Source organism: Leptonotus elevatus, chromosome 12 (genome assembly GCF_054856555.1).
Source record: "Leptonotus elevatus isolate MCC_2025b chromosome 12, RoL_Lele_1.0, whole genome shotgun sequence".
NCBI lineage: Eukaryota > Metazoa > Chordata > Actinopteri > Syngnathiformes > Syngnathidae > Leptonotus > Leptonotus elevatus.
This window is the reverse complement of record NC_141250.1, coordinates 3,978,371-4,003,825: the sequence shown is the minus strand read 5'-3', so window position 1 is coordinate 4,003,825 and position 25,455 is coordinate 3,978,371. Positions and strand designations below refer to the sequence as shown.

The 25,455-nt window shown below is 35.9% G+C and overlaps 1 protein-coding gene across 1 annotated transcript in view; it reads right to left on the bottom strand.

The window, feature by feature from the left end:
• Nucleotides 1-25,455, bottom strand: part of LOC147164281 (contactin-associated protein-like 5) — a 145,482-nt gene that overhangs the window by 112,603 nt on the left and 7,424 nt on the right. The window contains exon 2 of the mRNA XM_086091070.1: nt 1,684-1,794. Within this exon, the coding sequence (XP_085947196.1) occupies nt 1,684-1,794 (111 nt within the window). The remainder of the gene's footprint in view (nt 1-1,683; nt 1,795-25,455) is intronic.

Genomic DNA, 25,455 nt, shown 5'->3' with positions numbered 1-25,455 from the left:
AAGAGACCAAAAACGATGTCTTTGGTCTCCCAAGCTGAAGGGTGTGAGTTTGTTCCTCAACCCTTGAGTAACTTTTATTCATGTATTTATTTTTACATTTTTTGATTATACTCTTTTCCTAGTGTAAATCTTAGCCTACCCTAAAACTCAGTCTATTTGGTCCCACTCTAAATAGAGTCAAATTTGCTCTATAGAATTTACTGTATGCATATGTTTAGTTAGTTTTGGTAAATCTCTGTCCCAGCCTCAGGTCTCTCAAACTTGTCCTGTATATTTGGCTCCATCCATCTTCCCATCAACTTTATCTTCCCTGTCCCTGCTGAAGAAAAGCAGCCCCATGACACGGGTGCTGTTTTCAGGGTGATGTGCAGTGTTACTTCAACACCAAACATAACGTTTTGCAATTAACCCAAAAAGTTCCATTTTGGTTTTATCTGACCAGACCAACTTCTTCCACGGGTTTGTTGTGTCTTCCAGATGGCTTGTGGCAAACTTTTTTTTTTTTAATGGTTTTCTTTGAGAAATTTATTTTTTCTTGCCACTCTTCCATAAAGGCCCGATTTGTGCAGTGTGCAACTAATAATTGCCCATTGGACAGATTCCCCAACCTTAGCTGTGGATTTCTGCAGTTCATTCAGATGACATCTCTGATCAGTGCTCTCCTTGTTTGGGCAGAAAGTTTAGAGGGACGGGTTTGATACTGCATTCTCCATTTCAATACGATTGATTGAACAGTGCCCCGCGAGATGTTTAAAGCTTGTGAAATGTTTTTATATTGGCATCCTGCTTCTCCATGACTTTATCCCAAACTGCCTGGAGTGATCCTTGGTCTTCATGATGCTGTTTGCTCCTCAATATTCGTTTAACAGACCTCTGAGACCACCACAGAGCAGATGCTCGTGCTAGTGGACTCATCATCATCAGTCATTTAGATCAGCATTCAGAAATAATCTGGAGTCAGTTGGCTGCACAAAGAGATAGTGGGGTGAAGAATTTTGCACGTCGTACTTTTCAGTAATTTATAGGGAAAATAAGGAAAAGTTTAAAATATCATCTAAATGTCATTCCACTTGGTGTTGATCCTTCACGAAGAAATCCAATTTTATATCTTTCTATTTGAAGCCTAAAATGTGGCCAAAGGTCAACAAGTTTAAGGGGCTAATGCTTTCACAAGTACAGTCTTGACTAGTCCCCAGTCATTTAAAGGTTGTATGTTATATTCACCATTCACACCTGTAGACCCTTCAGTGTGTACCTAACATGCATGTGTTTAGAACGTGCGAGGACTAGAAACCTATGCCACCACAGGAAGAACAATTAAGGCCTGAGTCAAAATTTGAATCCGGAACTTGCTCAACTGTGAGGTAGACGTACAAGCCATTATTTCACTGTACTGCCCCCAAACACCAATGTATTAAGAATAAAATACAATAGAAATAAATATAATGCAATAGGTTAAAATACTGACTAGCTAGCTAGCTAGCTAACTATAATGTAGTGGATGGCATGATATTGTAGATGGAGGTTTAAGTCAGCACATGTTTTCAAAGAAAACATTTCACAGTGGAGGAAGGAGGGGGAGAGATAAAGTGACAATTTAATGTTTAAACAGCTGATAAAATGTGTTTTTTTTCTTAAACATCAACAGCTGAAGTAACAGCTGGTGGCAGCACAGACACTCACCGTCTCTCCTGTGCAACTTGGCATGGTGGGCGGCGTAGCTGACTGACGACTGCGACGAGCTCTGAAAAGAGGAGCGCGGCAGCGCGGATACCAAAGGGCCGTTGCAATTATCTGCCGGGAAAAACAACGAGAGAGTGACAACAGTGACTTTTATTTTTAGTCCCATGTAAACAATGCAAATGAGCTGGGATGGAATTAATGAGATGCAAAAAAAGACATTCTAATTTGGCTGCATTAGAAAAAAACCTTTGATTATTTTTTTTTTACTGGGTCATTTACATACATACACTGCATCACACTGAGATTTTATTCATGCTCATGATGATGACAATGATGCCCTTATTCTTATCTTTGTTTTGGTCAAAATTAGTGTGTTCATTTTTAGTTAATTTAAAGTTCCTTTAGTGCCACAAATTATTTAACACACGATTAATGACCACCCCTTACTTGGAAAGCCTGTACTGGGGGAATTTTCAGACGTCCACGTCAAAATTGAGCAGAAATAAATGTAATAGTAATGCATATATTTATGGAGACTGGGGTCAAGTTGTATTTTACAATTTGAAAAATGCGCAAAATTTCTTAATAACTCTTAATATGAAAAGAAAAATACACTGAGCTGTCACCAATGTCTTACAGATGCAATTATGCCATCTAGTGGCAGAATTATGACCTCAACACAAATCAATATCACACTCGTTTTTTTACCGTACAGTACATCTTTTTAATTTCAACTCAATTTTATGAATTCTTATGAATTTACTGTCTGAATGACTAAAAGATGCAGCCCTATTTCTAATAGTTTAGTATTTTTTCCACTTTTATTTTTTATTTTATTAACACGAGAGTAGTAAAACTTAGAAAAAATATGTTATCGTACATTTTATTGTACATTTAGAACAAAAATATATAACATATCAAATTTGTTAATTACGACTACAAATTGTTATCGCCTGACAACCCGAGTTCAGTTGTACCTTACTTGTTACTTTAAAACGCCCGTAAAATTTTAATTTTTGAATGGCAATTTCCAATTTCCATGAGTTCATATAGGAAATTATTGCTTGAAATTTCCAAAACCAGCATTCCGGAATAAACAATGTTCAATTTTACAAATTTCTTCCGTGTTGAGCAGCACTGTTTGCCCTGACTTCTGGGATTCATGCACTTTGCAGTTTGAGGGTAAAAAATGCAGGAAGTTGTGAGCAATGGAACACGTCGGTGAAAAGAGTGTCTTTACCTGTCGTTGGCGTTGCAGCTTTGAAAGCGAGGATTAGAGAAAATAACAAGGCTGCCTCACTTATCCAGCTCTCAGATGCTTCAAACAGTCTATTAACCCATGCAATGACCCTTCAAACGAGACACAAAACGCTCTCTCTGAGTGCGTGTGTGTGTGCGTGTGTGTGTGTGTGTGTGTGTGTGTGTGTGTGTGTGGGTGTGTGTGTGTGTGTGTGGGTGTGTGTGTGTGTGTGTGTGTGAGAGAGTGTGCACATCGGCATCCCATGTTGCAACGCAACAGGCGGGAGCTGGTTCACTCTCGCCATCCAAACCTGTCAATCCCACCTCCTTTTACCTTCCTCCCTTCCACGCTGCTGATGTTTCCAACATCCCCCACCCCGCCTCAATGATAGCAGCCAGTGGAACAACAGCAGCCACTTCCCAGCTTGGATTAACTGAGTTGTTGTATTCGGGCCCAGAATGGCAGAGCGTAATGAAAACTGGCGCCAGTTTGATTACAATCATCGCTCCATCACAGTGCGCCTGAGAGGCCTTTGCCTCCAGGCTACAAAAAGCCATATTAGTCTTGGTCAAGTTCATTTATTTATTTATTTATTTCCCTCCCAGCAACAGGCCGTCCATCTGATGAACAATGTCGACAGTATGCGCTCCCTTGCATTCTGGAGCGTCCCGCCGCATTCCGGCTGACCCGGTTTGATTGCGCTCACTGGCCGAGAGATTTCTCCGCTAATCCCGATTTCCAAGTGTGACTAAAGTGGATCAAGCCGTCTTATCCCGAGACTCAAATTGTTGGCGGGGTGGCAACCGCACTCGCAGATGTTCATTGGAGAGGGGGACAAATGAGAGCGCTGGCATGGCATCTTGACACAGCACAGCCGGGGTTATTATGCAAGCACTGGGCTGGTAATCTGTCAAAAGTATCCTGGGTCCCACTTTTGATCTCCATGCTGGATGAGCCTCACTCGTCTTATCTCGCGTTCCATTTGTTTTCAAGCACAACTCTTCGCCGTAAAGACTTGGCTGAGCTTCATGTTTGTGCTGCTATGGCTTATACCTTAAAAAGGGACAGACTATGTGAGTTAAAACGATTCCTAGTAGTCTTTGTCAAATATTTGTGTAATGCTTTGGTCAAACTATCCCGAGGGTCTAGAACAGCCATCTGCAACCCGTGCATATGGTTCTTATATCTTTCTGCTGTGGCTCTTTCTGAATTGAGCTTGGAAAATAAATAATGAGTTGTAAAGGGGAAGTTAACCCCCAATTTTTTTGGTGACAATAATATGGTCGCAACAGCCCCCTAACCCTAACCTCTAAATGTAATGTTCTGGTTAAGATTGTGTAGGTGGAATTTGAGTTAAGGAGCAAAATACAGCCGTTTTTCTCTCAGGGGGAGGCTATTTTGCCACTTGCTGTTGACTGAATTAAAATATCCCAAGGATTATGAATCGCCTTATATAGTTCAGCCTCTTTTTACAGCTTTACGGTTTCTAAAACAGATGGTATTTGGGAGGTCAGTCCTGTGTAATGCACACTTTTTTGCCCTGTTTTTACAGCCCTCTTGAAAGCTGCGGCAATCCAGGAAAATGAGCTGCTGCTCGGTGTGATATGCTTTGATTAAAATAACCCAAGGATCAAGAATTATAGCACATTGTTCACCCTCTTTTACAGCCTTGTTGCAATCACTTTTTCTGCATTTTTTTGTATATTTCTTGAGGTTGGTTCCTTCCTTGGTGGAAATATTAATGTTAACTGTTGTGTGCTGCCTTTAGTTATACAGTATTTCTTAGTAAATAAAGGTTTTTGCATGTCGGAAACACGTGAGTGAGGGATAAAGAGTGTAATGGAAACACAATTGAATAGTTGGACAACTCCATTTGTGTCCATATTAGTGTACAGCAGCAAGTAGATCAAAATTCCAACAGGCATCCGAAATAACAATCAGAGGTAATTTAGAGTGGAGTTCCTCAGGGAAATGTTTTTGGTCCACATAAACCGAGCTTGATTGCTCCTTGTCCTTGAGAGGACAAGGTCAAAATGGAGAACAACTCTGCATTTTCTTCACTTTCTAAATCCTGTATGTGTTCCAATACTTTTGTCCACATATGGTACTGGCATAGAGTGCTATAGGCAAGGTTATTTGCATAGCACATTTCAATTTCAAAGGAAACTGTGTGCTTTACGCAAATGAAATAAAAGAACAAAATAAGAGAAGTGTAATTGAATATTTAAAATACCTATACATAATTAACTGTAGTATATAGCACATAAAATAATTAAAAAAATATAATGGAATGGGGGCAAATTCTATAAAGACTGTTATTATAAAATATGAATAAACTTTTAGTACAGAAGGAATAAAGGTTCCACCATGAAAGGACAATTATCTACATTGATTGTGTTGCATTCCAGAAATTACTGCTAAAAATCGGACTTTGACTTGATAAATGTAAGTCACACATGTTCATAGTGATATATTAAAAGACTTATATACGCGATATAAATCTTTATTTTTAGTTATACCACGTACAGATTGTTGTTGATACGCAAATTCGGCGATGTATGAAATTATGATGAAAAACTCTCTAAAAATTAAACAATTGGATCAATTCCAACAAAAAGGTCACTAACAAAACAAATAGTAGCTTATCACAGTCGGCAGCCATGTTTTGTTGTTTACGTTAGGAAGCCTTTGAAATCATCCCCTTATAAGCTCCAGACTTGCAAGCAGCCTGAATTGCAGCATGCATTGGCAGTTGTGTGCTGTATCAGGTCTAATAAATGCTGCTTGAACGTGTTTAGTTTGCACTCGGGGCTCTCTTAAGCCAGCCTAGTCAATAGATGTTTCTTTGTTTATATTCTTTACACATAGTAGTGAGGTCTCCTGGGCCTAAACCGTTTAGTGATTGGTGGACTCGTATTAGCACTTTAAGATGTATTGTTTAACTAACTGAAAGTCAGTGAGTAGACTTAAAAAGTGGAGTACACAACTTGATGACTTATTTTTGTTCCATGCACTAAATGACTATAGCAGTTCCCACTTGCAATGATGTAGTGGTATCCTAAATTCCCCAAAAACATCCTCATATGTGATATCATCATATCATGTAAGATGTCAGCACACTTCTTTACGGTGTTTCAGACACCATCAAAGGATTAGCTGTAGAGGTCTGAGTAAAGCTGTAGACTGCTTTGGACTGTAGCTCCTCGATAGCTTGCTAGCTCCCATCATAATTCACCGTACATCACGTGTGCCCTCAAGAGTTTTTACATGTTTGTTTGTTTTTTTTTTTACAGGGTACCAACAAGTCCGAGTTTAGAATAGCACGCCTTCTTTTTAGTATTACACTGTGCTGCAACAAATCCACACAGCAATGAACTCTATTGGGAGAGATGCAGCTTAAGAAAGCACAAAACGAAGAGGACATTTTATATTTGGGTTTCCTACAGACAAAAGATATAGTTGTGACAACTTTTTAACACATTTTGTGGGTGATGAATCCAAAACTGATCTCAGTTTTTCTTTCACACGTCAATTTGTATTCTTTATTATTATTTTATAATAGGGTCCCCATTAGCTTCCACAAAGTGGTCGCTAGTCTTCCTGAGGTCCTGAAGATTAATACAACAAAAACATACAAAGGTTAAAATTACTCTATATAGCAACATATAAAAACACAATCCAAAACAAACAATAATCAACAAATATAAGTAGAGTCAAGCAAACAACCATACAAAAAATGAAAAAAATAATAATACAAAAGGATAAAATTACTCTTTGTGCATATTGATTACAATATCACGGAATGAAGAGTTGAGGACTAATTAGACTGCTCTTTTCTGTGCAATTTGGAGTTTTTACAATATCTTTTACACTTAACCAAATAACAAGACAATACTACAAATGTGCAAAACACGTGATCAAACAACATCATGCATAATCGAAGATGGAACAAACGCAGAACATTTACTTGAAATTTGCAAACGCCTGTCCCATCTTTAAAGCAATAGGATCCATCTGATCAGACCAAGATAGTAAATGATCTCAATTCACTCCCTTTTTGTAGTTTTTGAGCTATAGGATCTTCGTTTTCTTAAAAAAAATAAAAATGAAATAACTGTGTGTTCATGTAAATAAAATACAAAGATGAAATTGTTAAAGGTTTTGAAAACTAACAAACAGCATAAACCGAAATAGAATGTATGTATGCCCATGGTTACAAGTTTAAGAGAAAAGCCAGCACTAATCCTCTTAATTCCCACCATGCTAGCTTTTCTGTTATATTGATCGTACTGACCTATTGGGAGCTGCCACGTAACTGTAGATCAGTCCAATCCGTGTAAACTCTTTTTACTGCAGCTAATTAATGAACCTTTCCTTATCTAGAATGTGAACTGTGGAGAAAAAACTTGACATACTATGGAAAAAAGAAGACTGCAATTTTGGAATCACCACGCCAATTGTAGTTTTAATCAGCATACAAATCTAACTCAGCAGAATTTATTTTTTCAAGTTGTTCCCCAGTTTGATCAACCTGATGCAAGCAAGCGTGAAAAGGGCAAGTGTGACAGTCAGGACAGGCGCTAAAATGCTACAGTAGAGACAGTTTAGACTCAAGAACAAATTCCAAATATAATTAATCTGAATGAGAAATCTTATTTTAAAACACGTCCATAGTAAAGGTCACCCAACTTCAAGAAATTGAATTATGTTCGAACTTCAAGGTATTACCGTACAATGACAAGTCACCGAGTGGATGCACGACAGCATTTGTGTGCATCAAAGACTTTTCAGCTGCACCCTTCCAATCTGCAGACAGGGTCGTCTGCCAAACATGGCTCATGAAGGCGATTTGCCTGCAAAGCTGCTCTTCAGCCTCAGGGATAATGGAAAATCCTCTGAGGCTGACCCCCATATTTTCTTCAAATCTGGTAACCAAATGAAACCTACAACGCAAGCGCAACTCCAAATGCCTAATGACAAAATTCACTTTAAATGTGTTACTTTGCAAGTAAAGACTATTGGTGCTTTCACACCTGCACTTATTTTGGAAAAAGCTTTTTTATATCAGCTTGATTTCTCCATTGAAGACTTGACCAATGGGCTTGATTAAAACAGATCACAGAATTTAGAATCTCTGAAAGAAGAAGTAAAAAAAAAAAAGACTATACTATCTACACTGATATAAATATATTTATTTACATATTACTGTATTATTATCAGCAATATATCAGATATTCATTCATAAAAAGACAAAGAAACAAAAAAAATAAATACCTTAGGCCCCCCTTCCTACATGTATCTTGTAAAAAAATATTTGCTTATATTCATTTTTAAAGTGACTAATGCTCGGACATTGTTTAAATTCCACACAGTATGTAACTAACTTAAAATTAAGCCTTCCTCTTAAATCATACCCTCCCTCTCTTTCATGAAACATTTTCAGTCAGTGTTTTGGTAATAAATTGTTTTTGGCTTTATACAGAAATTGTGCTGTTTGAAATGCTATGCTAAGTTTTGCTATTTCAGATTTAGCAAACAATAAATTGGTGTGTTCAAGATAACCGACATTATGAATTATTCTAATAGTTCTTTTTTACAGTATAAATAGTGGCTATCTTTTATAAGTATTACCCCAGACCTCTATGCAATAAGTTAAGTATAGTAAGTATTATGGCCATTATTTAAATGTTTTTGTTATTTTATTACTGATGTATTTAATATCAGTCTTCCAGCAAATATTGTCATCTATTATTACTCCAAGGAATTTGATATCATCTACTTTCTCTATTTCCACCCCCTCTATCTGTACCTGTGCTTGATAATTTACTTTTCTATTCACAAATATCATAATTTTTGTCTTGCTCAAATTTAGTAATAGCTTATTTATGTAAAACCAATATTACATTTTAATTAATTCTGAAGACAGAATGTTCAAGAGTTGCTCTAAATTCTCACCAGAAGCAAATATATTTGTGTCATCGGCAAATAAAATTAATTTGAGTATTTGTGCTATCTTACATATGTCATTGTGGTAGATAATTAATAACTTAGGACCCAACACTGACCTCTGTGGAACGCCACACACAATATCTAAGCATATTGACTGGTATCCACCCATTTTCACAAATCTCTTCCTATTTTCTAATTAGCTTCTACCCAGTCTAGTGCCAGTCCCCTAATCCCATATTGGTCTAATTTATTGATTAAGATTTTGTGGTTTATTGTATCAAATGCTTTCTTTAGATCCACAAATACAGTACTCCAACCGCATACTTCTTTTTATCTATAGAAGCGGTAATTTCTTCAATTAGTTCAACTAAAGCTTGTGATGTTGACCGATAACTCCTACAGTAAATCAATATTGATTATCGGTCAGTAAATTATGCTTCTCTAAGGAGTTGTCTAGTATGTTGTTAAAAATCTTCTCCATCTTGTTTTAATTGTGGGAGAAGAGAAACTGATCTGTAATTTGTAAAATTATGTTTATCTCCAGTTTTGTACACAGGAACAACTTTAGCAATTTTTTATGTTATTGGGAAATTGACCAGTTCGTATTGATAAATTAAAGATATGCGTTAATGGTTTGGAAATCCCATGTATTACTTTTTTTTTTCAATTACTTTTCATATTTATGTCATTATAATAATAATACTGCAACCTATGTGTATATCTATTATAGATGAGAAAGATAAATAGTATACAGTCCACTCACATTGGTCGGATGTCGCAGACCGCAGCACAAAATGGAATCCGATGCACAGTGTGTGATCTGCGTGTAGGGAGTGGCGGCTCTGCCTGGCATAACGATGCCTTCTCCGTGCTCCGTGTACGCATCCACAGATAGCGCCAACTTTACGCCCGCTTTCTATAGACTCTATATATGTAACTCGAGCTGCTTGTGGCAATTAGCAATGGTGTTAAATGAATTAGACGTTGTTGATCAGTGAGGCCAACTTACATAAAATTTGCCAAATAGCAGTATTCTGCTAGGCATCTTGGCATTTCATCATCTGTGTGCTGTGTGAATTAGATACTGCTTGTTTGCTTAGTTTTTAGCGGCACAAACCTTTAGTGGATTCAGCCCAAGGTCATTTTCCAGGAGCTGGTTTACCAATAAGGCTTGGCTAATGGCATTTAACAAGGAAAATGTTTTGTTTTGTTTTGCAAGCTTCCTTTCTCCAGCGTCAAGATCTGGCCCCGCTTGGCTAAGGACAAATATGACGGATATGAAACATTTTTCTGGTGGCTCATCATGAGGCGACAGGAAAAGGAAAGACTTGTAATGAACATGATTAAGTTGCACATTTTCAGGTTGAACGGTTGCTCACAAGCCCCCAAAAAAACTTCTAGGGAGGTTTCCGCTTCAAATGGATGCAGAGCTCAGCGGCTAACTTGAAAGCCCGTGAAGACGGACGCTGGTGTCTAATCAGAACTCAGTTGGAAGACAATTGTCTCTCCTTTGTCAAATTTTGCCATCTTGTTTGCACTAAAATAACACTTTGGTTTGTCTAATTATTTTAAACACTCAATCATTTGTTTTTAAAACTCCACCTGCTGCCGCTGCTTCCATTGTGTTCATTGTGTGAATCATCACACTAATCAACACTGAAAATGCTAAAAGTTTAAGGTGGGGCAGACAAAATTAAAAGCAATTGTGACTCTTTCACGCCTTCTGTTTGGAGTTGTTTGAAATTGTTATTTCTGACATTGCTCCATTGCATCACCAAATTATTCTGGTTTGAAAATCACAGATGAGAGAACAAATATCAGCGTTCCCTCTTTCCTTGCTCATGAATTATTCAATCATCCAATGTGGGGTGCAAACACTATGATGATTATGTCTTATGTAGAACTATCATTTTAGTGTATGTGATTCCCATTGGCCAGTTACAGCGCCGTCCATGTGAACATTGAATACAATTTTTGGACCGTCTGCAGGTATTTTTACTTCTGTTAGACTATAGATTTTTTTAAAACATAATCCCCATAATGAAAACAATGTATTTGTGTGCAAAATAACTTCAAATATAGTGTTCCAATTGCAAAACAGATAGATTGCAAATAACTCAGAAAAAGCATCTCTAGTATTTCTGCTAGTACCTTGAGATTAAAATAAAAACAAGGCTATTTCAACCATAAAAACATTGCATCTCTTCGATATCACCTTAGCAGCCCTCATCTGTTGTACTTGCAAGTCCATGGATAGTTTCTGCCTGTATCTCATTTGAGGATGGAAGAATTGCCTCCCAGAGAATTGCTGTATCGTTATTTATCTTTCTTTTAAGGATGGACCACAGATCGGATTGAGGTCAGTGGATTGATGGAGGCCATGCCATAATTTTTTCTCCTTTCATATCCAAAGCAGAAATGGTATCTTTCGCAGTGTTGTCTTGAATGAGAATTGTTTTACTGCTCAAGGTACAGTTCTGGTTCTATGACAGGGAAGCATCAGGCGAAGCTCCACCTATTTTGCAGCGGTCAACCAAAACGTCACATAAATAAATAAACAATAAGCCCCCTGTTTAATTACCCCCCCCCCCCCCCCCTACATTTGGGATCTTTATTTTTCTTGCAAAAAAAAAAGATCCCAAATATACAGAATTTTCCAGTAATAATCAAACCTGTCTCAGATTGATTTCAGGCATCTAAATCGACAATTGTAACAAAAAACTCCCCAATTAATAATAACCTCCCATACGCATTTTAATTTGGAGCACAGTGTGGTTGAAACAAGTCAACAGCACCTTCCTTCAAGACATAATGAATTAACATTTAATTCCACTCAATTATTGTTGTTGTTTTTTTAACCCTTAATCCTACAACTAACCATGAAACTTGTGTCGGCAGGTAGTTGTTCACTTTCTGTGTTTGCTCAACTATTTTGTTGTTTTCACGTGACAGCAGCTGTGTGCAAAGCAAAGCAAAGCAAAGCAAAGCAAAGCAGAGCAGTAAGACTCTCGGGCTTTATGTAGGCTTTGCATTTTAAGCGACGACCCACTCATTTCCCTTAATTGTGGCGGCCATGAAGTGTTTGTGAGCAGTCAGTCACGGAGCGTGGATATTCATCTTGAGCGCTCTCGCCATTGCGTTGCCCCGAGTGCACGCTTCTCCTTGCCCACATAGAATGAATATTTAAAGCTAACAATCAGATAAGCATGCTTCTTCACTAGATAGAAGGAAGCGTCCTTTTCCACATAGATATCCAGTCTCCGGAGACGTACTTTCAGTGATATGAAAAAAAGAAAACAACTAAAAATAGAGACAGGCTACGAGCGAGGAGCGGGCTAATCCTGCGGATCAATTCTGTGTCTTAAATGCACAGGTGCGCCCATAAACTTAGCTTCAAGGCATTTTTCACCACAGTCCTTTATTGAACCAAGAAAATAACAATAACCTCCAAGTGACCCAAACATATGCTTTTTCCTCCCCCCCCCCCACACTTTTTGCATCAAATTACACAACCCAGGAGACATACAGCCGTGCAATGTGAGTGAAACAAACACCGCTTGAATTGGAGACGTTTTACATGTTCTCATAATGGTTTCAGTCAAGGTTTTATCGGGCCTACTTTTCTTTAAAGCCTATGAAAATGATCGTTTCTCATAATTACGGCCCCTTAAAGTCTCCTTTTCCTGTGTACACACTGAGCAGCATGTGTGTACATTTTAAACATGAATGACTGTACTTTACTGTGCGGCAGATTGCTGCTGCTAAAAATGTCACTCAATTTATGCACGAGTAAATTGTAAGGGCCATTGCTTTTTTTTTTTTTTTTTGTATTGGTAGTTACTCACATATTATGTTTATGCTGTGACTTGGGCTGTTGTTTTCTCTCCTTTGTCTTGCTTCATTCACCCCTTGATAGAATATGGAACTTGAAAATAATACCGTTTTTGCTCATTGCTTGAACACGTTGAAAATTTGGCTCACTGTGTCCAAACTCTACACACAAGCAAATAAGACACAATACAGGGAAATAAACCTTTCACATCTATGTCAAAATGAAAGTCTACTATCAAAACCTAACAATCCTTTGTTAAAATGTCATTCTGATGACAAAATAATACTCGCATCATATGAATACACTCTCAGATCAGCAGCACCACACTAGTCTATTTGATATAAAACACAGCAGTCTTTTGTTTTCACTTATTTTTAAATTCACTTCCATAGAAGGCACCTTTTTACAACAACCAAAATCTGAAATACTCAATACAAAATCATTACTTTACAGTAGTGTCTTTTCCAGCCAATTCAGTTAAAGCAAAATTGAAACTAACTGCACTACTGTAAACACAGGAAAACACAACTGTGTGCAAGTGGGCTTATGGATCCTGCCCTCTGTTGGGGTCGGGCCACAGGATCTCATCAACATCACAAACAATGTCTTCTCGAGCTAAACATCGGGGGAAATATGCACTTGTGTGCCGAATCCATCCCTGGTTTGACCTTACATCAATGTCTCCACAGGCCCGTTCCGTTGCCTGCAGAAGAGACATACAGACGGGCATGTGCTCATATACATGCCATCTCCAAGCAGAAAAAAAACATTTTCTGGAGGATTTACAAATGGTGAATAAGGGGGCAAGTACACAACCCCATATTGATCATGGTTGGTGAACCATTTCTGGACCAGAGCAGCCCGATGGAAACTAACATTATCCAAGACAACAACAAACCTAGGCTGCTCTGGTCTGTGCTGTACCACTGCATCATGAAGTGCATCTACAAATGTAATTATGTGTTGTGCATTGAAGGGACCCAGTTTGGCATGATGGTGCAGTAGCCCTTGAAGACCTATGGCGGTACACAATGTGATATTTCCCCCACGCTGCCCCAGGACCTGCACAATTGCCCTTTGGCCAATCATATTTTGTCCCTGTCGTCTGTTTTTGCTGGGGTTGAATCCAGCCTCGTCAATGTAAATGCATTAATTGCGGCTGGGAGCTCCATCCATGTCTAAGATTCTCTGTAACAAAAAATGCATATTGTGGATGGCTTTACTCAACGCACACAAAAACATATAGAGAACCGCTCCAGTTTTCTGAATGTATTTATGTGGTCCATGCTTGCAAAGTTCTGAAAATGGCTTAGTCCTTCTTGTAGCCAGCTGATTGGTAGTCACATTTTGTAAGTAAGTGTTTTCAGATGTGTGTCTAAGTATCTTCAAAAAAACAATGTGTTATATTTTGAATAGATGTGTTTTCCCAATGGTGACCTAGAATTTCATTTTTGTGTCTTATGTATGAAATATTGTGTAGTGTACAAGAGTGAATATGTTACAAAAAGGAACAAGTGTGTTACAGAATTGCAACTAAAGTGTAAAGCAACACTTTTATTTAAGGTATTGTGACAACAACTTCAAGTTATGTTACTTGGGTTTAAGCATGTTCTGTCTATAGTGTTCAAGCAATGGGCAAAAACTGTAATTAATAAAAATTTTGAATTGTTTTGAGGAATGCGCAAACAAGTTTCTCCGCCACGCCCTCAAAGCTAGGATGCTAACATAGTTTTCAATTTTTTTTTTTAAGTTTATCAATTTAGCTTGATCCAAAAGGAACTTACATAATAGTGTTTCAAAGAATTTTATTTAATATTTTTCTTTTTACATTTTCTTCTTTGGTACCAAAAAATAATCATGATTTTGATTATTACCAAAATAATCGTGACAATTTTTTTCATAATCAAGTAGCCCTAGATAGTCATAATAATAATAATAACAATAATAATAATAATAATAATAGTAATAATAATAATAATAATAATAATAATAATAAAAATAATAACAAAAACAACAATAATAATAATTATTATTATTAACATAATAATGACAATAATAATAATACAAATAATAATAATAATTATTATTATTATTGTTGTTATTATTATTATTATTATTATTATGGCTATCTAGGGCTACTTGATTATGAAAAAAAATATTCACGATTATTTTGGTAATAATTGAAATCATGATTATTTTTTCGGTACAAAAGAAGAAAATGTTCAAACGTAAAAAGAAAAATATTAAATAAAATTATTTGAAACATTATTAGGTAAGTTCCTTTTGGACCAAACAAAATTGATAAATATATTTCAGTTAGCGAAAACTTGAACTTATGTTAGCATGCTAGCTTTGAGGGCGTGGAACTTGTGTGCGCATTCTTCAAAACAACTCAAAATTTGTATTAATTGGAGCTGCAGCTATCTAATATTTTGGTATTCGGATATCCTACTCAAACTTCTAGCGAATAATCGGGTAAAACAAAAAACACATTTGCACTTAATTGGATGACATTCATTTTTAGATCGTCAACTTTTTTTTTTTTTACTTAGATTTATTATTAGACTATTTTACTCTTTAGAAACATTAGTGAGATTTTAGACACATCTCTCCCCATAGATTTAGATCAATGAGACAAAGTGACGACAGAACCACAGTGGCGATTTTGCCGGTTAAAATAACACATTTCACTGAGGCTGGTTTGCTAATAAACTGATCAATAGGAACGGCAACTGTGCCAGGCTGTCAGCATCAAAGTGTGCAGAGTGCATCCATACATAATTTTCCGAAATGCTGATCCTCATAAGAATCACAGGCGAGGCTAACCCAGCGGTCTACGTGCTGTAATTATTTTCGTCTATTAAACTGCCTTTGAAACGGCTCCAACAGTTGGGGCACTGCTAGCTGCCGCTAAACGCTGGCAATAGGCGCCGTACAATACAAAGTCAGCGTAATTATGTCTTAGTGCCCTTAACTCATTCACTCCCAGCCATTTTCACTGAAGCAACCCCCTTCGCTCCCGGCTGTTTTACTGGATTTTCACCAATTTCACAAGGCCCAGAATATTCTGTTCTATTGCTATAAAAACATGGAACCTACCAAAAGAACGATTAGAGACTCTTCTTTCATCAGGAATAAAAATAATATTTGACATCTGTTTACGTTTTGCAGCAATTAGCATTACAATATAGCTAAGTTTCATCATGATTCATGAATCTGTTTAAAACACTGGAAAAAATTGCTTTTTGAAACATGGCCCCGGTTGGTCTCTTATACTATGCTGCCACCTGCAGGCCATTTTTTGTAATAACTACCATTGCTTTAACTGACTTCTTCAGGTCAGAGGCTGCATCAAAGCATCAACGTATGCTCAGCATAAAAAAACAAACATAACAAATATATAAATACGTTTTTGAAGCCATGGCAATATTTAAAATAGTACATTTTATATGTTTTTGGGAGCAAATTAGTTAATTTGGGATTGAACGTGATTTCAGGAAGAAGGTATTGTTGACGTCAGTCGTAATAGTTTGTCTCGGCACTATAGTCACATCAGCCATTGCTCCACGACATGTTGCCAGGAACAACTTAAAAAAAAATTGTTTTAAGACTTTGATTTCCATATATTACTTGAGATGGTAAGGTTTAATTTGAAGTTGAGTGCTAGCGTTGGCGTGAGTACTGTCATGCAAACTGCTGCTGGCTTGACTTTTACTTCCTAAGCAGATATCCAAGATGCAGAGGACTTTCGTTTTTATATGACTCTAAATGAAGGTACCAAGGAGAAACTGAACTGCTTCTAAAGCTCTAAAGCTTTCTTGTTTTTCTTGAGTTCATGTAATTCCCTTTTTTTTTTGAGTTCTTTTCTTTGGCGTCTTGGTTTCATTCGCCTTGCTGAGCGGCCTTTTGTGTAGCAACTAGATGAAATGGACCATGTTTTTCTCAACCTTTTGTCTGCATTCAGTCCACATCAGACCTTCGTGTCACTTAATCCATTACCAACAACTATCTGAACACCTTAAAGGTGCTCCTTAAAGAAATGAACAAAGTAATCTTGAATGATACAGTGTGGTGCCGACCTCTACCAGAGCCAAACAATTGTAATGTATAACACCGCAGAATCTGCATTATTTTCAAAAAGTTTATGGATTTGTGCTTGTATGTAATGTACATTTCATCTAATCAATGCAATGGCTACTCTTTCCAGTTATTAATAACAGTCAATGTGAACAATATAAAAAAAAAGAAGAGGAATAGCCTATTAGCCTAGTGCTGTCACCATAGAACATTTTTTTAAATCAATCTATCGATTTTTCAATCGATTAATCGAATAATCAGATTCATTTAAATTTTGCATTAAAGTATATTAAAAACATTCCCCCCCTGATTATTGTTTATTAACCAATGCTTGGTGTTTATTTTGTACTTTGTATTCGTATAGTGAAAAAAGGGGGGATTGATGTTGTACTGTTACCTTTTTGGCCATTGTTTTCCAAAGTAAAAACAAATGTTTGCAAATGTTTTATTTTGACTAAAGACAATTTTAAATAAAAAATGGCTCCACAACGATTACTCGATTATTAAAATAGTTGTCGATTAATCAATTAATTTTGACAGCTCTATAATAGCCCCCCCCCCCCCCAAAAAAAAAGGTCCAGGCGCAAGAGGAATGTAACAAATAATCAATAGCTGCTCTAATTATTAACTCATTCACTCCCAGGCATTTTTACTGAAGCAACCCCCTTCGCTCCCTGCTGTTTTACTGGATTTTGACAAATTTTGCAAGGCCCGCAGAATATTGTGTTCTATTGCTTTAAAAACATGGAACCTACCAAAAGAAAGATTAGCCTCTCTTCTTTCATCAGGACAAAAAATATATTTCTCTGTTTCCGTTTTGCAGCAATTAGCATTAGAATATTGCTAAGTTTCATCATTATTCACAAATCTGTTGAAAAACAGGGGAAAAGAGCCTTTTTGCAACATGGCCCTGGCTGATCTTTTATACTCTGCTGCCACCTGCTGGTCATTTTTGTAATTACTACCATTGCTTTAAGCCACCTCTTCAGGTAAGAGGCTGCATCAAAGCCTCTGTATGCTCTAGCATAAAAAAACTAACAAATAAGTTTTTAGGGCCATGGCAATATTTAAAATCTAATGTTTTTATATGTTTTGCGGAGCAAATTAGTTAATGATAATTGCCACTTTACTAAATTGAAAGTGATCCACAGAGAGCCACGCACGGGCATGCAATATACAGTACGTGTCATATAATCATCATAAAACACAATTACACCTCTTGCCAGTAATTTGTGCTACAATGCACAATAAAAATGAGAAACTTTTCTAGAATATAATTTTTTTATTTTATTTAAAATGTCCCAACTCACAACTCTGATTATCTGACCTCACTTGTGCTAATCAAGATAACGCGAACCGAGAACGTCGTGCCAGCCTCATCTGAACTACAACAAGCAAGCATCGCTGTGCACGCGCTCAGTGGCCCCCCAACCGCAGCGTCGATAAAATCAAAGGGCACAGCAACAGTATCGCATAACGCGGCAGCCCCCAGACCCTCGCGCGCTATCGATAAAGGCCTACTTGATACTTTGCGTGAACTATCAGGCTTCGTTGTCGGGTGACCTCTGCTCGTGCGAGCCAGCTGAGGTATCGGCTGACAATTAGTGCCAGAATTCAAGGAAGCACTCGCACGTCGATACAACTTATTTGAGAAACGCCGCCCGTTCAACTGTCGCGATTCATTTCTCCCACTGCCGATCCCTCTTCTGACAGGGCGGCGCGTTCAGGGAGGCCTGTGAGATATTTGACTGAAGTAGCAAACAGCTTATAAGCGACTGAGTATGTCTGCCAAAAGAGTTCCTGGATGTTCCGCACATCTTGTGATATTTTTGACAAATTGCAACGAGGAAAAGGGGGTCCGCTGAGGGATGCCAAGCTGACGATTAGCAGCAATAAAAGCAGATGTAGCACTCGTTGAGGCATATTATCTCAAGGTACGCACATTTTAATGAGGCTGCTAATGAGGGAAAGATGCACAGGTCTATTCATTAGGTACACTCCCATCCGAAATAAGACAATAAATGTATAGTTGTATGGAGGACCAAAACTCCCAAAATTAAAAGTAAATAAATAAATGACTAAAAGTGACAATAAAAACGGATATAAAAAATATCATTAAAAAATGAAATCCCCAAAAATAAACATAAATGGAAATAAAAACAACAACAATATATATATACATATATATATGTATGTATATATATATATATATATATATATATATATATATATATATATATATATATATATATATATATATATTTATATATATAAAAGTAAAAATAAATACAAAATAAATATATAAATATAATTGATAAATAAAAATGCTTTGCTCTCACATTTTATTTATTTCATGCTGCAGCCACTCTGTCAGGTCGAAATGTTATTCAAATGAGAGGGCGGTCCTAAGTGTGTCTTGGGTTGGGGTCCGCTGTTGCAAACTGTGCCACTTTAGGTTGTGTTTTTTTTACACATGCGTATCACTTCATGGACACATTCCGTTCACACGTTCACAGGTTGCATTTGTTCTTGCAATGTGAAAGTCTACATCAAAAGATTGGATTATGCAAATTGGGAATCGTGCCCTGCAGTGTGAACGTAGCCACTTTCCAGTTTGACCGCTAACACTGTGCTTCAATGTAGGAAGTGTGTCATAATCCTGTATGTGTGATGAACTGCTTCTGTTAAATTTCATGAGATGGGCGGAGCCTCCAGCGCACACCTGCACACCATCATCATATCATCATTAGTTAGTTTAGTTTAGGTTCTCTTTGACATTTGCCAGTTTTAGATTGCATGTTTTTTCCCTCTGCCATATTCACGCAATTTTTGAGTCTCGTTGCCCTCACATAAGTATTTCTGGTATTTCTTTTTCTATTTTTGCCATTTATCCTTGCAAGTTAGTATCTATCTCCTTTTTGGTTAATCTTGTCTGTTTCTAAACTTGTGTAGTTTAGAATCCATTTCTGTTTTTTTTTTGGTCATTATTATTTTACTATGTAGGATTATCTCCTCTTGCACTATTTTGTACTCATTTATTGCTGCGTCATTTAATTATAAGGATTTCGCCTAATTTCCACTTTATTCATTTTTGTGTAGTAGTTTTTTCATTTTTTTTGCCCTTGTCGCTCTCTAGCTTGTCTCATGATTCAACCATCAACCTTTTGTTCCTTTTTTTTACTCGCTGTCCTTAGTCATCCACATCAACCTTTTGCTGTTCTAGTTTTTCATTCTTTGTGTTTTTTTTATTAATTTTTTTTATTACCGGTATATATTATGCTGTCTGGGTAGACTAAACAAACATATTTTTTGGTTGCTCTATTTGAGTTGGTTTTGTTTTCTGGGTTTAATATTCTGTTTTCGTGATCATAACAAAGTAAATAAATACATAAATAAAGATTGAATAGTCCCTGGAATGATGAGAGGAATTCTGACTAGAGGAATTCACTGAGTTTCAGTGACTGAGACGATAGGGATGGGACAAAGTCAATTTCACAAAATACTCCATCAATAATCAACATCAATATTCTAATGCAAAATATATTCTTTAAAGTTACTATATTGATTAACTAGCACTAACTATTAATGTTACTTATACTTTTCAGTAGTTAACCATCATTTAATATCAATATTGTGATGCATCTTCATGCATCAAACACGTTTTGATTGTAGCCATTCAATATATTGATTATTCTGTAATCATATTGCAATACTGTTGTTATCGTCTGCAAAACATTGCAATGATATCAGATCACATGTGGCTCTATGATTCTCACCCTTAGTAGACGAGCATAATGTGTGCACAGCGGGTTAGTTAAGTTACCATGTAGTGTATATCTATGGCAACAGTTTCCATTAATTTGATAATGATTTCGACTTTTTTGAGATACAGTACACTCAGGCTCCTCCCGTCATTTATGATACAACGCCATAATGCAGTACATTGCCTTTAATGGCTTGTAATGTTTGTATTTTTAATCCCAAAATATAAAACCCCAACTCTTGTATGGGGTATGTGTATATGTTCACAAATAGGCAGTAGCATGTATTCAATAACTTACAGATATAAATGTAAAATCAATACATTGTTGGAGGAAAATAGCTCCGATGCAACCTGCCGACTTTTCCTCATTAAACACGACAAGTAAACTCAATATGCAAATATCTATTCATTTTTTAACAGTTGATGTTGCTTCCAGTTGTCAACTACTCCTCGTGTGGGCTGATTGTTGGACCAATTATTCTTCCAAACAAATCACACTCATCAAAAATTAATGCAATTATGAAAAAGAGCACTTGGAGTGTGTAAATATGTCACACATTTCTGGCGTGTCGAAGCTATAACCATAATCTTGACCTGAAAGTTTCCTTTCAAGTAAAAATAACTTGCTAATTTGTGCAGCGAATGATAATGTGCGATCAAAAGAGGGAGCGCACAAAAAGTCTAATCATGTGTAAATGACGCGGTAGCATGAGATTTTCACAACAATGACTTTGGTGTGGATATTAAATTAGGGATGCACCCAGTGAAAATTAAATCAGGGATGCATTAAATTAAATTTGAATTATGGATGGCAGTAGATCTGCCGTAACCGGCCTTGTAAAAGTCGCATTTAACCTTTTGAGGTACGTAATCAATAAGATCCTCGGGCTGTCTCCGAAATTTGTATGACTTGAATTCATCTTGTTCACATTCGATTACGCCTTCAGTCCTAATGCTTTTATTGTTATGCAGAAGAGGAAAAGGTGCAGATGTTCGCTACTTTGTCCATGTGTCATCATTGCTACATCTTCACTTCTGGAAAATAAGATTAACAACGCATTTAATCCATCATATTACCATGAATAATGGGGATGGGTTTAGTTAATCCTCAACTGCAGATGGGGGTAGGTGTCTTTTCGGGTAATAATATGTATGAATGATATAAAACAATGTTAGCTCTCTTGTTGGTTCTTCTTTTTATATTATGGCAGTAAATGGTCAAATAGAAAGTATGATTTATCACCCTACTATTTTACTTCTAATTATTTCAGACCAATGTATCACTTCACCAACAACTTCTTAGGATTTAGTGGTCATTGGTCATCCACTAACCATCTAGAACTAAATTTCACGGTACCATCTAAATTAGCATTGCATTCATCTAGTGCTGTGCAATTATTCGAAATTCAATTACAATTTCAATTCCTACACTCCACAATTACAAAATCAGCATAATCGTAAATTAAAAAATTATTAAGAAAATTATTTTGAGTTGTTTAAATTTATTAATTTGCATTATTATTTTTTTAAATAACTAATTTAATAATTTTTGTTTCATCCAAAAGGAACTTGCATAATTATAGTGTTTAAATTGTTTTTATTTGTCTTAATATTTTTTATTTGTTTTTTACATTTTTACATTTTACGTACATTTTCTTGTTTTGCACCAAAAAATAAATGATCGTCCTACTGCACAGTGGACAAGCTGCACTCCAACATAAATAAATAAATAAATATATAAATATATATATATATATATATATATATATATATATATATATATATATATATATATATATATATATATATATATATATATATATATATATATATATATATATAATTATAAATTCTGTTTGGTCCAAAATTGAACTTCCATAATTATAGTATTTCTTTTTTTTAAATTGGTCTTAAGATTTCTAAAAGTGTAAACATTTGCTTGTTTTGTACCAAAAATTAAATGCTCGTCGTACTGCACAGTGCACAAGCTTCACCCCAACTTCAAGTTTTTGCCTAAATAAATGAATACATAAATAATTAATTAAATAAATAAATAAATATGAAATTCTGTTTGGTCTAAAAGGAACTTACATAATTATAGTGTTTCTATTTTTTTTTTAATTGGTCTTAATATTTTTAAATGCTTAAAAATGTTCTTGTTTTGTACCAAAAATTAAATAATCGTTTGAATGATCGTGATTTCAATTACAGTATTGCCAAAATAATTGTGATTATTATTTTTTCCATAATCGAACAGCCCTACATTCATCAGTGTTTCAACTGTTGTTGTTTTATATCAAATGTTTCTTGTCATGGGATTGGTTCGGGGTGTCCGAAACAGCTGGACGCATGACTGCCTGTCTTTGGAGCATTTTGCAATGAGTGTTTCTCCAAAGACACCGGCTGCTTCAAATAGAGACTTGCTACTCAACTGTCGCTTTTAAACAGCTGCTCTTTTCCATACAATTAAATTTTGTATTTTTTTCGAGGACGATTGCTCATCCATATATTATTTAACAGCCGTTTGATTTTCTTGAAAGTGTCCAGTGTTTTTCTTCCTTTTGAAAGACATTGTATTTTTCCACACTATTTATCAACCCAAATATTATTCTTTTCCCCTATTGTACCTAATTAGTGCAAGGGATTTTGCTTTAATTAGACTCACATGGGAAAAATAATTATCTAACCTGTCTGAGATTTCTATCTATGATCTAACACGTGGACCAACATTATTGAAAAAGAAAAAAAGAAAAGAAACAGATGTCTATTTTAGTTAAATTTCATCCAACATTGTAGAGCAACAACATGTCAGTCTGCTGCCATGCAATCACTTTCTTCACAACATGTAAGATCATCTTCAATAGTATGCAGGAAGCATGTGGTAAAGGCTCCTCACCTTAATTCATCTGCGATACTTAATTATGAGTGCTGCTGATTTGGTTAGCAACCAAGTTCAAATGGGCTTAACAAAACATAGGTTCCTGCATTTTTGTCAGTGAAGAATAACAAATCTAAACTCTGATAACTGCAGCTCATTTCAAGTGAAGTTCAAAACTGTTCTGAAGTAACAGAGAAACAGCGAGACAACAGGCGGAACTTGAACGTGAGGTCTCCACGTTTACAATTTTGGACAGAAATATGGATTTTCGACTATGTATTCAACAAATTAAGAAAATAAAAGTTTTTTTTTTTATATATATGTGGTGATATCTCAGACAAGAAAAAAATGCTTTAGTATATTTTCTTGTTTGTTTGTTGTTAGCACTAAAAAGAGAATTTTTGTCTTCTTTTTTTTTTTGCACATTACATTTATGGTTTCTCTTAGAGGGCCTTTATGACTGTGGAAAAAAGATAAATATCTTACTATTTTGGATAGGCATTATCTTCTAGGATCCACTTCAGCGACAATATATCACCCCCAACATTAAGCTGGAACGCCGACGGGAGCATGCTGAGTTGCCACGTTTGACACGTACCCCCTTTTTGAAAACAACATTGATTGAGATGAAAGGAGACATTTAATGTGGGTATTTGCATGTTTGTCGTGGAATGTTCGTTATATATTTATGTAGCAGAATATAAAAACATTTTGACTGTGCTTTCATATGGTTCTAAGTTGCCACTGGAGCCACCAATTAAAACTTGATGAGCCGTGCAATGAGTATGACAATACTCCAGCTCAAAATGTGTTGATATCTATCAATAAATATTGAGTAATGCGAGGCATTTATGTGCCATTAATAAATACTGACAAAAATCAATGAAAACAAGCTATGTAGCCTGGACATAATTACAATTTCTTTGTTAAATATTGCTGTAGAACGTCATTGTACGATGTTTTGCAAAAAGATGTATGAAGCAGTTTAACCTACTTTAATATGTCACTTCTTAAATTCTCAGTACTCAAGCAATGTTGCATTTAGGCTGTTAATGCCTTTTTTTTTTATGCCGGATGTTTTGGATAGAAGAAATGCTAAATTTAACCTGAAATGTATATTTGTGTTTGAAATTGCTCCACAGAAATTGTTTCTAAATAAAAAATATTAGTTTGCTGTTATGCACAATGTTAAATAAAAAAAAAATAGGAACTGTAGATTTTATAAAAACTTTTTAAGGGAACCAACTGGTTGTTAATTATTAAGTTAAATGTTTTCTTTTCTTTTTTATATTTGAGTATTTATTCTTTAATCAAGTAAAAATATACTTTATGTGACACATTGTAAAGCGCTTTGAGCACCGTGGTGTAGAAAGCCCTATAAGCTCAGTCCATTGACCATTTATCCAAAATTGTGATTATTTGATAGAATTTTCAGTTTGATACTTGAATGCTAAAATATTCAATAGCTGCATTCCTACAACTCCACTGTGATATTGTTATATTGTTATTGTTTATTTAAACATTTGATTAAGGTTACTGCTCCTCAATGTTACAACATTGCTCCTCAAATTATGCCATTGGTTAGCAAATATGCTCCTCAAAAAAAAAAGGAAGTCATTTCCAGCTTTGGACTAAAACCTTGCATTGTGGTGGTCTCAATCATTTCTCGAGCAGTGTACATGATTTTGTAAAATTCAACTTTTTTTTTAAACAGACGGTGATGATTTCTCAACCCTTCGTTCCATACTCCAAACAATCCCTAATTGGAACAATATTTGCAGTATAAAACTACTTTTCCCAAAATCTGTAAAACAATCCCACACTATTTGTATTGCAGACTAAGACTATAGTGTTTGCTCAAAGTGTTAACTTAAAACATCATGTCTTCACGACGTTCCGCCCCACTAACAGAAATCAATTTCCACTTCAGTGGACAGTAACGGGAGAAATTATTGATTGACTACATAGTCTAATAACTCTCTGGCTCCTCGTCAATTACAGTAAAGGTCAGTCCAATAGGGTGTTAATGATCT